Below are 14512 nucleotides of genomic sequence, written 5' to 3'. Positions count from 1 at the left end.
ATTCCAGTTCTCAGCCACTGAAGCTTCCTTATAGATTGATTGTCTTTGGGATGGGAAGGTGCCATGGGAATTGGGTAGGTTGAGGGTGGCCAGGCAGGGCAACTGTAACTTGTAGAGAACAGTCCTGGCGAGCCCTGACAGGTTGTGGCTTTGGCTGTGAGCCTTTGATAATGTGGAACCAACTGCTGCTGGGTCTGTGTTCTGGGGCCTGTGCTGAGTATGTTGGGATCTGGCCCCTTGCTTCCCAAGGAAGAGCATCAGGATGCCTCAGGGTCTCGGATGTCCCTGGACTGTGTAAACCTACTTGGCTGCTTACTGTTCCTGTCTCTCTTTTTTATTCGTTTTTTGTGTCCCAACCTGTATGTGTCTTTGACTTTGTTTCCCTGTTCCCATCCCTTAATGGTATGAGTTGGAAACTCAGTATGTGGAATGGACCGCCCCTGAGATGGTTTCTAACTAGCTCTATGTTGATGGTGAACTTAAACTATGTTCCTCTTTCTGGGGTTTAGAGAATGCCCCGAGGACCTCTGTACTACACTCTTTCTGTAGGATGGGTTGGCCCTCAGCACTGGTGAGGGAACTTGGGTAGCCATTTTACAGTCCAATCTGGGACTGTTAAAGTGAGCTTTGAATGGGCAGTGAGGATGAGTGGGAGCCAAGAGGCAGCATGGGTAGTAGGGACACAAGTGGGTACCAGCTAATTGCCTCTGCCCTTCTCTCCCTTACAGGTGGATCGTCTTGGGCTGTGGCTGGCTGTGGAATTAGAACCCTGGATGGCCCCAGAGCCGGCCCCAGGGAGGATGATGGTGCCCCTTGTGCCTGCACTGGTGATGCTTGGTTTGATGGCAGGTGCTCATGGCGACAGTAAGTCTGACTCCTCGTCATACTGATAGACCAGGATGAAGAATGACATCCCTTCTAGCAGGTCTCTAGGATGGAATACAGGACTGGGTCCTAGGAAAAAGAAAAAGATGGCCAGCTAGCTACCTCTCTAGTCCTTCTGTCCTAGAGGAAAGCTCCTCTACAGAGTACCTGCTCCTTCTCTTTCCTCTGAATGTCCTGTGGAGCACCTGGGTATCCCTTGGGCTCTGCAGAGCTGTGCGTGTCTAAGTGTGTTGTGGAACTGGGGAGCCATGTCTTGGATTTGTGTGATCTTTGTGTGAATTGTGTAGACATGTGCTTTGTCCACATTGGAGAGATCTGTAGAAGGCCCCATGTAGAAGGGAGCATTAGAATAGCAGAGTGTCCACAGGTCCAGGAGGCCTCAGAGCTGAGATACCCTGATCCTTCCTTCCCTGAGCCAGGCCTGCTGTCCCTGGGAAATGGGGAAGATTGTTACATGGCTTGTAGGAAGGAGGAGGGGAGTGGGGAATGAAAAGTGAGTGTTTGTGTGCTGGGGGCACAATTTGTCCCCTACCCAAGTCCAACTCTGAACTTTGGTCTCTTCCCTGCTGCTGCCCTTCCCCCTGCCTGGCACAAGACTGGCCATAGCCCGCCCTGTCACCATGGTTACCACTGCTTGGTTACTGGTGGGAGGCGGAGCACAGGACAGGCGTAGCCAATCCGCAGGCTGGGGGGAGGGGCAAGGTCGGAACTGAGGTCCCTTGGGGGGAAGGGGCTATTCCCAGCCTGTCCTGAACACAGAGGCAGTCCAGGACCAACCCCAGGGGTCAGGCCCCAGGACAACAGGCCTTGGGGATCCCCCTATCCCCTCCAGGTGTCTAGACAAGAGCTTTGTCCCACTAGGGCTCTCTCTCAATGCTCATGAATAGTTCAGGAGCCAGACATTGAAGGGGTGGCCCTGCAGCGCCCTCCCTCTGTCCTGGGTAGGGTAGAATGGGAGGGAGAGTTCCATTCCTCTGGAGAGTAGCTGAGGTGCTGCAGGGCCAGGGGTCCAGAGAAGTCCGGTGGAGAACTTCAGAAAGGGGGATGGGGTGATCTCGGGCCTTGCTGGGGCTGATGGGTGAGAACTTGGAGCTACAGGGACAGGTTGGAGTAGCAGTCACACACTAGGTTGACAAGAAAGAGCACTGACCTGGGGTAGTTAGTGGCCTGAAGAACTACTGTCACTCTTCCGAACATCCTCAGGTAGTCTCAGGGCCCCAGACAGCTAGGAAGAATGTGCGACTGTGTTGAGAAAGTGTGGCCTAGGAGAATAGCTGCCTTCTCCTTCCTGCCTCTGACCCAGCATGCTCCAGCCTGTATCCCTCGGCCCCACCCTCCTGTCTGCCTCCAGTTTTCTCTCTGTGACTGGCATTACCACCCACCTGGTCACCAAGCCAGGGACCCGGGCCTCCTCCCAGCCCCCTCCCTCCCTCCCATCGCACATGTAGTCCACCTCCGAGTACTGTGGCCTCTACCTTCTGAGTATCTTTGGAATGCATCCACTTTGCTTTCCACACCACCTTCTGCCAAGCCTCCTTCAGCTTCTGCCTGGCCTTTAGCATGCATCAGCCTTCTGCTGGCTTTCCTGCCTCCAACCCCTGCCCTCCTAACCCATTCTGTATTCCACAGTGCGACTCGGGTTGCATCAAGGTACTCAGTTTAAACTCCCCTCCAGCTTTCCTTCCCCCACTGCCTTTGGAGTCGGGTTAGTATCTTACTGTGTGCTGACTTAGCCTTCACTGCCTCTCCACCTGTAACCTGCCAAGCTCTCTCCTCTCAGCTCATAGCTCTCTGTGTCCAGGCTTTCTTCATTCTTCCTATTTCCTCTGCTTGAATCACTCTTCCCCTATCAGGCGTGGTGACACAGGCCTATAATCCTAGTACTTTTGAGGGGTGGAGGCAGGAGGATTAGGAGTTCTAGATTATCTGGGCTACATAGTAAATTGAAGACAAGTCTGGGCTACATGACACTCTTGTCTCCAAAAACAAAGGAGTTTGTGTGTGTGTGGGGGGGGGGAGTGAGGAGGCATTTTCCCTACTCTTTACCTGACCAGATCTGACTCAGCTGTCACGATTTCCTACAGCAGTGTGGGGCATGCCCTGGTCCTCTGCACTCCATGGCATGCTGTTGTGGCACTTTGCCCTAGGTCTGTGTGCCCTGGCAGGCTGGGAGTCTTGGGAGTTGAGACATTTCCAGCTCAGGGTCTGGAGTGGGTGGGGAATAAGTCAAAGAGGGTAGGCACAGGCCTGACTTCTGTCGGAATCGGGAGGAGTAAAGGGAATCAGGAGGAGTAAGGTAAAACACTGTTTTCGGGCAGATCCAGGAATCTTCCTGCTGGTTCCTTAGTAATTATGTTGCAGAGTCCAAGCAGGTGCTTGAAGGTGGAAACCAGGGGAAGAACCCTCTGCCAAGGATGGCCCTCCAGGTGCTCTGACTTGAACTCTGTGCCAGGCAAGAGCCATGGAGCACTCACCAGCCAGGAGCCATGACAAGCCAGCTTCAGGGGTCAGGGTGGGCCCTCTCAGCCTGCCGTTAAATTACACTCACTTTTGAATCTCTCCTCACCCTGGCCAGGCTTGGACTTCTCACTAGGGGCAAGCAGCCAGACACAGACAGGGCTGCTGCAGAAGGCAGGACTGGTGCCCCCAGAGAATTGACGACCAGAGCAGTGAAGCGCAGAGCGGACAAATGTGTTTCTATAGGCCTCTTAACGAGACAAATGAATGGGGGCCCTGGCCTCAGAGGGGAGGGGAGAGAAGTAGGGTCGAGAAACAGCTGCCAAGAGTTAGCCTGGAGGCCTAGCGTCAATGCCTAGTCAGCTCCGGTGGAAACCTTGCTTGCATGGATGCATGCTTCTGGAACCCCACTCCCCAACCCAGGGTTTTTGTGCCTTCTTCATGGGGGGAAGGTATATATGACTTTGGGATTAGAGGTGGTCTTGGTCCAGCCCTCAGGTAGAGGTTCCTGCTGCTCTTGTGTGTGTCAGGTGCTTGGAAAGAAAGAATCCACTCACTCTGACCTGTCACAAGACAGAACCTACTGAGCCGGGCACAAGTCTGTGAGCTGACTGAAGAGCGGAAGCGGGTTGGGGCAGCACTGGCACAGGCAGTAGCCTGAATATCTTTGGAGGGTTCTTGGAATAGAGGGTCCCTGAAGATGAGTGGGCACTTGCTAACATTTAATATTGCCCAATGAAGGAAGGAGACTGAGTTTAGGAGAAAGCCAGAGCAAGACCTTCAGACAGCGCAGATTCCAAGAGCAGGTGTAAGTTGGGTCCTGGTTACGGCCAAGTTATTTGTTCATCAAGGTGTCTGGTAGCTGAAGGGGTGGGTGGTGTGCAGTACATGTGGGTACGGTGAGCAGGAGCCTGAAGAGTACCCATATTTCCCCTCCTCCAGAGTCCCTGGAACATGGCAAGGCCCTCCCCTTATGCTTATGGGTGGCCCGTCTAGTCCCTGCCCTCTGGAGCTTCCGGCACAAGTGCTTTCTCTTAGCCTGTTTTCCTCTTGCACAACTGGAGTAATCACTCCTACCTGTAAAGGTTAACTGAGGTCACGTGGGCAAGGCACCTGGCACCTATTAAGTGCTCCCCCTGTTGGAGTGCCTCCTGGAACTAGGATTGCCCTTGAGTGGACTGGGCTGGGGAAGGTTGCCAGAAGCAGTCAACAGGAGCTCATTAATGAGTCCCCAGCTCACTAGCCACTCAGGGCCTGGGAGATCACCTCTCCAGCAGCTCCCTGCCCTCTCAGTCCTTCCCTGCTGTGTGTGCGACTCCTGTGTGCAAGGCTGTCTATGTGCCTGTGTATGTGTGCCCCTCAGGGGAGGCACAGAATAGCAGTCAGTCTCCCTGTGGAGGGGCCCTGGAGGCCGCCCAGTTTAGCCATCTCTGGAGTTGCATGTCTGCACCCTCTCCAGGGGCTGTGCTTCCCCTAGCCCAGGCCAGTCCCTTTCTTCAGTCACTTTCTCTCATCTACGGGGTCAGCTGTTGATTTGTAAAGACTGTCCCACACTGTGAGTAGCTGCCCACAGGGCTGGTTGACACAGCAGGGACACAAAGCTCTTCCTAGCATGGCACCTTGTTTTCTGGCCTCAGAAGTTTTCTTTCACCAACCAACAAAATGGCTCAGCAAGTAAAGGCACTCACCACCAGGCCAGAGTTCACGTCAGTCTCTGGGGTCCATGTAGAAGGAGAGAACTGACTCCCCAAAGCACACCAAGCACATACGTGCACAAATTCACACACACACACACACACACACACACACACACTTTACGATTTTTTTTTTTTTTTTTTTTTTTTTTGTAAAACAAACAAAAATGTCCTGTTTAGACTCGATACCAGCTGATCAGGCCCAGGGCAGAGTTGTCACAGGTTTTGTCTGCCTGCCTGGCACCCAACTGACAGTGTGATGTGGGTCAGGCTTCCACTGTCTGGAAGAGCGGCTGATGAGGGATGCGGGGTGCACTCAGAGTCAGGGCTGGATGGTGGGTAAGTGCACCAGGACCCTAGCTAAATTCTCAGTGCAGTGCTTGACCCCTGACAAGTGCATACAAGATTCTTGTTGAAAAAGGAAAAGGCTAGCAGGAACAAAATTGGGGAGACAGTGTAGAGACAAGTTTGACTGAGCTCCCTGACTACCTAGGGCTCTGGAATGAGGAAGGGGTGGGTGGCTCTGGGGCTCTGTGAGGGCCCCCTTGGTAAGGAGCAAAACAAGGCCTGGCCATAGAAGGGGCCCCAACCTGGGACTGGAGCAGAACTGCCTGTCTGATCCTGGGCAGCACCCTGGCGCTTGTCCAGCCTTCAAGGGAGAGGAGTCCCACCTCCCTGATGGCCCCAGGCCTTGGGCACAGTCCAGCCTCCACACAGCTCCCAGGCCTGTTGCTCCTGGCTGCTAGTGATCTACTCTCCTACCCAGCCTCTCTGCTCTTTGTTTGGCTCTGGAGGCCCCTCCCCACCCCACCCCACCCCACCCCAGCATACTCCTAGTCTTTCTGGTTCTTCAGGTTCTAGTCCCTGGTTTCACTGTGGACACGTTGAGGCAGGACCTGGAGGGGCACTTATTCCTGAGTTTCTCTCTTGCCTCCAGGGAAGGTGTATGTGAGGGGCCCCGGTTTCTACCCAACCCTCATACTCCTTTCCATATCCCTTTCTTCCTCTGTTTTGCACCCCTGGGTGTTGGGAACTGGTTCAGATAGTGGGACAAGGCAGGAAACAGGACAGACTTGGAATGTATCTTGTCCAGGCTTATGGTGAAAAGTTGTAGCCTCACGTGCATGCTGAAACTGTGAGCACACTGGGAGGCAGAGAACCTAAAGCTGTGGACTAAGCTAGTGGGGCAGGTGGGTAGGGGTATGGGATGGTTTTCTGAGAAGATCATGTTTAAAGGTGACTTACAGGGTTAGTGGGTAAAGGGGTAGTCCGAGAGGTTCTTAGCAGAAGGTGCAGCTTACGAAAAGGCCCTGGGGCTCCAGGGAGCATTGCTGCTTCTGGGCTCTAAAGCCAGGATTGGGGTGGGGGATGGGGGGGTGGTTGGGTCAGACCTGCAGGGCTTTATCTGTGGTGATTGGAGTTTACCTTTTCCTTTTTTTTTTTTTTTTTTTTTTTTTTTTTTTTGTAAAGAGCTGTGGGAGGCTTTTGGAGAGATTTGATCGGGAGGAGGCTGTTCTCTGGCTTCTGAATAGAAAAAGAGGGGGTGGGGTGGGGTGGGGTGAGGGTGACACAGGCATGGGCATGAGCTTGTTCAGCTAGCCAGTTGTCCCATGGAGGGAAAACGGCATTCTATGGTGATGACGGTGTACAGTGGGGAGCTGGGAGCTACTGTAGGGTAAGGGGAAAAGGTGGCCTCAGTGGGCCCCAGAGAGGGAGAATCCTGTAAGACAGGTCCAGCTAACAGTGGCAGGCTCTGCAAATTCTACAAACTAGGAAAGACCCAAGCCTCTCTCCTAAGGCAGCTGCGGCTGGTGGAGGCAGACAGGAATTGAGAACTTAAGGGTCATCTACATGATTTCCAGTCCCTGCGCTGGGCCCCCTGTCTAGTCCCCAGGAACAGATTTGGAGGGTCCCTAGTTTTCCTTCCTAGGGAGGGCATAGGTTCTTAAAATGAGCTCTGGATTTAGAATGTGGGATGAACCCTGGCTGCACCCCAAAACACTGTGGCTTATTGGTACTTGGGCCTTTCACCCCTATATCTGTTTTCCTGTCTCTAAAATGGGGATGATAATATGCCTATCACCTGAAGGACTGGTGATATGAACAAGTGATTTGGCTGCCCTTGGTGAGGGCCTGCCTGCCACTTACCTGACATCATTCAGGGCCCAAGACAAGCAAAAACAAGAATTGTTGCTGGAGAGTTGGCTCAGGAATTAAGGGTACTTGCTATAAGTGATCTTGTAGAGACCTGGTGTCGGTTTGCAGCCCCACATCAGGCAGTTGCAGCCACCAGTAACTTCAGTTCTCGATCAAGTGCCCCCTCTGGCATCTATGGGTACTGCATACATGTGGTGCACATACAGACACGTCTATACAGCTAAACCCCAAGAATTTACAAACCTCCCCATTGCCACTCACAGCCTTCTGCCTGCCCTTTGCTTCAGTCAGCCCTCCATTTCTTTGGTCTGACTCTTGCCACCACTCTGACAAGGCCCCCCAACAGTCTCCTGCGAACTCTGTGTCAGGTGTCTTGGTCACTACTCACTGGCTGTGTGTGACTTTGGACACATGACTTAATCCCTCAGCCTATGAAGTAGAAGCACTGATTATGAAAGAGGAAGTGAGAGAAAGTGCCTGGTGCAGAGTGGGTGCTTTTCTGCCAGAGCCCACACTGGGCTTGAGCTCCTGGGCACCAAGCAGGTAATCTGAAGGGTCAGTTCCCAAGGCTCTAGCTTTCTCAGAACTGTTCATTGGCTTGACTAATAGGAAATGGATCCACTGTCAGGATTAACGAGGCATTGCTACGTCTCAATGAGCCCAGTTCCTTGGGGCTTTTGACCCTGGGTGGTGGGACTTGAAAGGATAAGAGGCTGTGGGTCGGTCAGCCTTGGCATGTGAACCAGGGTGCGGCAGGACCTTGTCTGAGCCCCTTTCCTCCTGTGGAATAGGAACTCAGGACCTGCCAGTGCTGTGGGAAGGCAGTTGCCAAGCCAGTGGGGGCAGGGTAGGAGGGCAGATAGAGAGAGGAAAGCATCCCTCTGGGAAGCCATCCAGAGCCTCTCTGGTGCTGGAATGTCCAGGCCTTTGGGGCTGTTGGAGTGTCTGGTGAGGGGAAGGAGGAGTCCTGGGGTCTGCCTAAGGCTTAGTTAGGGTCGCTGGGAAGTCTAGGGGAGTCTGGGGCTCTTCCCAGAAAGACGTTCCCCAGTGTGTTTTTGTTTTTCCTGGAGCTTAGCGTGCACAGAAGCAGGAGACAGGCGGAGCACATGAAGGCAGGACCCCCACCCCCACTCCAGACTCTGCTCTTCACCAGCCATGTCACACTGGACAATACCTTGACCTCCCTACACCTTGATTTTTCTCTGTAAACAGTAATTATAGTACCCACCTCCTCTGCTTCAAAGAGTTAAGGGTTCAGCTGTTTGAACAGGACCTGGCACTTATTAAGTACTGTATAAAAGTTAGTTGTTATTACTGTTTTTCCCTGAGTCTTTCTTGCCCCTCGCCCCCCAGGACTGCTGCCTGCAGTGCTGGATCCTTTCTGATGTGACCATGCCACCATGATTTACTGTCTCTGTCTCTTCCAGGCAAACCTGTCTTTGTTAAGGTCCCTGAGGACCAGACTGGGCTGTCGGGAGGGGTGGCCTCCTTCGTGTGCCAAGCCACGGGGGAACCCAAGCCTCGAATCACATGGATGAAGAAGGGGAAGAAAGTCAGCTCCCAGCGCTTTGAGGTTTGTCCTCAGTCGGCTGGGAGGACGGGGCAGGCTTTAGTGCTGGCCTGCTCTCTGTGGTCATCTTCTTGTTCCTCTTAGTCTCCCTCAGGGGCCTTTTGGGGCTGTGAGGGAAACTGGCTTTAGTAGATCCTCACACCTTTAACAGGTATGACCACATCTGTCCTGTGACAGGTAATCGAGTTTGACGACGGAGCAGGGTCAGTGCTGCGGATCCAGCCATTACGGGTGCAGCGAGATGAAGCCATCTATGAGTGCACAGCCACCAACAGTCTAGGCGAGATCAACACAAGTGCCAAGCTCTCAGTGCTTGAAGGTATGTGCCAAGAGGGTCCTGGCATGGTGGCCAGGTGGCCTGAGGTGGGTGAGCCCACCAGGATGGCCATCCTGGGGTGGGTGAGGGTTAGTGCCAGACAAGCCTGGCTCGCTAGTTTGTGTTGAAGCCAGCTGTGTGTCTGCTGGCTTTGTGACCTGCTGAGCTGGATCATTGGGTCTAGCTCAGACTGTAGGTGTGGTGGGTGCTGCAGCTGGGCAGTCCTGGGGTTATGTGACAGTGGCAGTGAAACCTGGCAATTGATATCCGTGTATTCCTGCTGCCCAGATCAAGGAGCTGGGTTCTCTGTGTGGATTTTAGTGTCTGTTCTCATTTGCTGGCTCATTCACTCACAAACTTTTCCTTGAACTGTCATGAAGTTCAAAATGTCACTTGATAAGTTCTACCCTCGTTCAGTGTCCTGTAAATTCTTTAAGGAATGGGGACACTTGGCTTCTAGGCCTTTGCCAAGGCCCAGAGTATAAGGGGAAACAAAGCTTCCAGAACTCTGAGTGGTCAATTTGAGGCTTTTCAAGTGGTGATTGGAGAGCTGGAGAACACAAAGAGGAGGGGAGAGTAATTCCGTGGATCAGGCTGAGAAATGAACCCTTTCTTAAGGACGTAGAAAGCCACAAATAGGGTGGGAAGTGACATGATTAAACCTTAACCACAGTGGATACATAAATCTGAATGTGCATTTTCAAAATACCAAATCGATTGTTGCTTTCTTTTTTAAATGCAATACCAATATCTGTTCATTGTTAAAAAAATTGAGAAGTATAGGATAGTGCATAGGGAGAAATATCGATCTCTTACTGTCCTACCTGTCCTGCTGTTGATTATTTCTTGGTGGCCCATTATCTGTGTGTATAATTTGTATGTATGTATACATATATTTGTATTAATATATATAAACAGACTAGTGATCACTGTTCCATGATTTTGGGTTTTTATTTTGATTTTTCCCATGCTAGAGGGCAAACTCAGGGCTTTTCCGTCAATCTTCCTCACTGAGCCTGAAACTCTCTCTCCTCTCTGGCTAGCCTAGTTGCCTGAGGAGCTCTAGGAATCCACCTATCTCTACCTGCCCTTCCTGGCACTCAACTGCCATGCCTAGCTTCTTACACAGAAACTTCTAAGAGCTAGGAAACTGAACTCAAGCCTCCATGCTTGCTCAGTAGGTACTTTACTGAGCCATCTCCACAGCTGTTGCCTAAAAACATACACATTGTGAACATTTTCCTTGTCATTAAATACTCCTCTGCATCATTATTTTTAATGGCTGTGGATAAGCTGTCACATGTAAGCACCCTAATTCATTTAGCTGTTCTCTTTTTGTTGGGTGCATATGTTCTCAGCTTTCAGCCTTTATAAGTAAGGTGCCCTACGTGTCCTTGAAGATGTCACTTTGCTGGCCATTTCCACATTCTAGGTTCATGGAGTAGAATTGCTAAGTCAAAGGGTGCGTGCATTCTTAAGCTTTCAATATTTTTAGAAGATTTTATCAGTTTGTATTCCTAACTGGGAGAGCATAAGAGGGCCTCTTCCCTGCACATCTTCACCAGCAGTGGAAATTACCATTAAAAAAAATTCTTTGCCAAGTTAATAGGCAAAAAATGGCATCTCAATTTAATTTGCATTTCTTTGATTACAAGAGCAGTTGAACATCTTTTCACATTGGCCATTTTTACGCTTTGGCTTTATATGTTCACACATGCATCCATTCAGTAATTCTTGCATCTGTGTGTCTTGTGAGAGTCAATGGGTTCTAATAGAGCTGTGTTAGACCCTTCCCTGTAGAGGGACCATAGGTGACAGTGGTTAAGACTGTGCCTGAGTTCCATCTTGGACCAGGATACAGTGCCCACTTCAAGCTAGTATGGAGCTTTGCCTACAGTGTAAAGTACATCCTAAGATGTCTGTGAATGGAGCTGGAAGTTGTACATTCTGAAGCTTAGACACCTGAGCTGCTGCCAGTTGTTGTCATCTGGGTTGTGTTAGCCCCGCCATCTATCCCACCTGGGGAGCAAGAACCCAGACAACCAGCACTGGAATAAAGTCTTTGGTTTTGAGGTTCCTTCTGGTCATTTCTGGTCTCCATTTCTCCACTTTGTGACCCAAGAAAAAGTATTTCTGCCCCAAACTTCCACCTGTTGGCATCTGTCACTACAGAGAAGTATGTGCCCTGCCTGGCATTTGAGTGGAGTCTAAGAGACAGGCGCTGAGTCCCCTGTCCTGATGGGCATCTTCTGGGACTCCCAGGCTGGGGTCCTTGTGAGAAGGGACAGCTAACTCCTCCCAGACGTCCCCCTGCCCTGGCAGCTTCATGCTTTAAAGGGTCTCTCAAGACCTGGGGAAGAGGACTCACACTGCACCCTTAGGAACAGTCTTCCTTTCCTGATCGAGAGTTTCTTCTCGTGGATTAGGGAGTATTCATTTTTATGCAGTATAGGGGATGGAACCCAGTACTAGACACATACTTTCATTCCCAGTCCTGGGCTTGATAATGCGTGTTTGTGTGTCTGGGGACTGGGAGGTGTCTGGTGAAATGCAGGACGGGTCCCTACTACAATAGAGTGGTGGGAGTCTGGGCCTCATGGGCCCCTCCCACTCCTGAAACTCTGCACCAGCAAGACAAAATGCTGACCTATTGGTCTTTGTAACCTTGACAGCTTAAGGCTTGGCAGAAAGGAATGTCAGGGGATGGGATCTCAGAGAGGCATTCTAGACCAACCTTGCCCCATTTTCTCCCCCATCCTCCTTCCTAGGGGGCCAGGAAAGCTGGGGTGCTTGTAGAAAAGAAGTGAAAAGATGCCTATTTTTGGAGCGATGGGGCGACACAAGGGAGAGCCAGTGCCGTTTTTGTGAGGCTACCACAGAGGCTTAGTAATGAGGAGATAAACTTGGTTTGGGGGCTGGGAAATAGTACTTGAACCCCTTACCCATGTCTCACACTGCATGTAGCCTTCCAAACACACAAGGGTGTAAGCCTGCTCACCAAGAGATGGGTGCTCTCAGAGAGGCTGAAGAATGCCTGGGGAGCCTGGTCCAGGTACAAGATCAATATATCTTAAAAAGGGAACCCAGCGTTATACTTCCTTAGGGACTTTCTGCCCTTGCCTCATTCCACCCCAGGCCCAGCACAAGCCACAGCCATGCCAGGTCCCTCATGACTACCGCTACTGGAGGCTACTGTTATTCTTGGTGTGGCTGTGTGAGCCCTTAACCCACTGTCCTGTGATGGCCAGTCTGTGTGCCAGTGTCCCTGTCAGGGTACAAGGTGGGGTGTCCAGCACAAGCTGGCTGGGGGTAGGCCTGTCCTGTCCTGGGCTGTGAGTACCAGGGCCTGCCGCCCAGCGTTCCTGTCTGAGTGGTAATTGAAGCCATTAGCGCGCCAGCCTCTCCCTCGCCGGGTAATGGCAGGAAAAGCTCTTCTCGCTCCGCACTCTTGAGGCGGTGGCTGAATCATTCCCCCTCCAACCCGCCTGCTGCCGCCACTGAGACAGGGAATCTGACATTTTCCCTCATGAGGGAGGGGTGGGGGAGGGGAGTCAGGCCTTGATTCCGGGCTTTCCCTTCAGAGGTGGGGGGAGGGGGCGTGGATAGTGAGGGTGTTGGGCTCAGTTTGGAGGTTACAGAGTCCCCAGGGGTTGCAGAGTCCAGGCCAGGCAGAACCATGGTTGGGGAACACCCTTGGGGGAGGCTGGACAGCCAAAGGTGTGGGTGGAGCCTTAGTAACTTGGTAGGTTCTGAAGGGACAGAATGCCCAAAGGAAGAAGAGGAAAGAGCCTGTGAGCTAAATAGACTGTTTCTGACTTGTCCTGGGGGCCAGGCTCAGGGGCTTAGTGTTTGTCTTCACGGACATAGCAGATGATGTACTTATAGTGGTGTGAGCATGTGTGAAGTTTTGTATATACCAGGAATGCACTTCATACAAAAGGAGTTGCATAGCAGTGTCTGTGCGTATGTGTGCCTCAGGCAGTTGGGGAGAGGCACGTGTAAGTGGTGGTGTGTACTATATGGGCTATGTGTGCAATAGGATATATACACATGCACGTGCGCATAGCAGGCCATATCTGGATTGTGGAATACATGTGACACAAGGGCTACAGTAGGTGTATAATACATTAGCTTTGTGAATAGCGAAAAAGTCAGCAGCCTGAGCTGGATGTGTAGGGTCAGTCCTGTTTTAGGGGAAATCACGGGTGTTGCATTCAGATTTGTCATCTCTGGAATGCCAAGGAGTCTCTGCTTGGATCTGTCAGGCAATCAGGACAGATGGACAGCGATGGATGCTGGACAGCATGGTGATGCTACAGTATTATTGGCATCTGCCGCAGTGGACCTCAGCAGTCCCCTCTAACCAAGCCAGGAGGAGGGCATACTGGATGGGTCCTGACTAAAACTGGCTTTAGGACCTCCCTCCACCCTCTCACCTAGCCCTCTTGTCCTTCCTCCTGCTTTCCTGGCCCCTGTGTCTGCTAAGTTGGCAGGACTGTGTCCCCTATGACACTTGGCCCAGGAATCCAGCTAGAGTGTCTGATATTGGCCACCTGGAGGGCAGGCTGAGAGTTGACGGTCAGGGTCAAGTGTATTTCAGTGTAACACTGGATCTTGGGTTATGCACTTGCTCTCACCCTGGTAGGCTCTGAGGTTATAGGATGAAAAATAGCTTATACACCACACACACACACACACACACACTCACTCACACACACACACACACACACACTCACTCACACACACACACACACACACACAAAACCGTACTTAACAAACTCTGACTCTGCCTGGGCTGGGCAAGATGGAGAATGTTTTCCTAGGAATCCTCTTTCCCTGACCCCCGCCCCTTTCCCCACCCTGAGTCTTTCTATTATGGTGGGAAGATTTGGGTAAGGAGCTACTATAGAAAGTCCCAAATCTGGAACCCCAGACAGCCTCTGCTGTTTCCTGACAGCCATGGCATAGCCTGCCTCTGGCCCAGCAGCCTTTAGGACCTAACCTCCATCCCCTGTGACCACAATAGATTTCAGAACTACCGAGATATAAAGTGCTATAGCTAGATTTTGGAGGTTCTGGCCCCATTTTGAGATAGGTAGGAAGGCACTGTTGGAATGGGGCAGTAGTAGCAGCTGGAAGGTCAGACCCTGGGTTTCTTGATCCCTGGAATCCTCTAATCTTTTCCAGTTCTAATAGTCTTCAAGGACCCCAGTGAACTTTTTGAATGGATCCTCTTATGGTATGGTGGTGGACACAGAACACTTCCCCTGTGTCTAACGTAGCTCTCAATCCCTCTGTGGTCACAGTGTCTCTCAGGCCTGTTTTGTGCTTGTGACCATGGCATGGCTGAAACAGCAAGTCTAGAAATAGTTCTCAAAGTTGGAGGTTTTAGATGCCCCTGGATGTATTCTCCATTCGTGGTAAGGTGTCCTC

The 14512-nt window shown here is 51.6% G+C and overlaps 1 protein-coding gene across 13 annotated transcripts in view; it reads left to right on the top strand.

Annotated features, from left to right (window-relative positions):
* Ptprf (protein tyrosine phosphatase receptor type F) overlaps positions 1-14512 on the top strand; it is an 83248-nt gene that overhangs the window by 12543 nt on the left and 56193 nt on the right. For all 13 annotated transcript variants that reach the window (XM_051188622.1, XM_051188617.1, XM_051188621.1 and 10 more), the window contains exons 3-5: positions 729-864; positions 8621-8766; positions 8941-9082. In XM_051188622.1, the coding sequence (XP_051044579.1) occupies positions 774-864; positions 8621-8766; positions 8941-9082 (379 nt within the window). In that variant the 5' untranslated portion in view covers positions 729-773. The remainder of the gene's footprint in view (positions 1-728; positions 865-8620; positions 8767-8940; positions 9083-14512) is intronic.

The sequence above is a fragment of the Phodopus roborovskii genome, unplaced genomic scaffold (assembly GCF_943737965.1).
Source record: "Phodopus roborovskii unplaced genomic scaffold, PHOROB, whole genome shotgun sequence".
Lineage (NCBI taxonomy): Eukaryota > Metazoa > Chordata > Mammalia > Rodentia > Cricetidae > Phodopus > Phodopus roborovskii.
The sequence above is the reverse complement of the archived record's forward strand: the minus strand, read 5'-3'. Positions and strand labels throughout refer to the sequence as shown.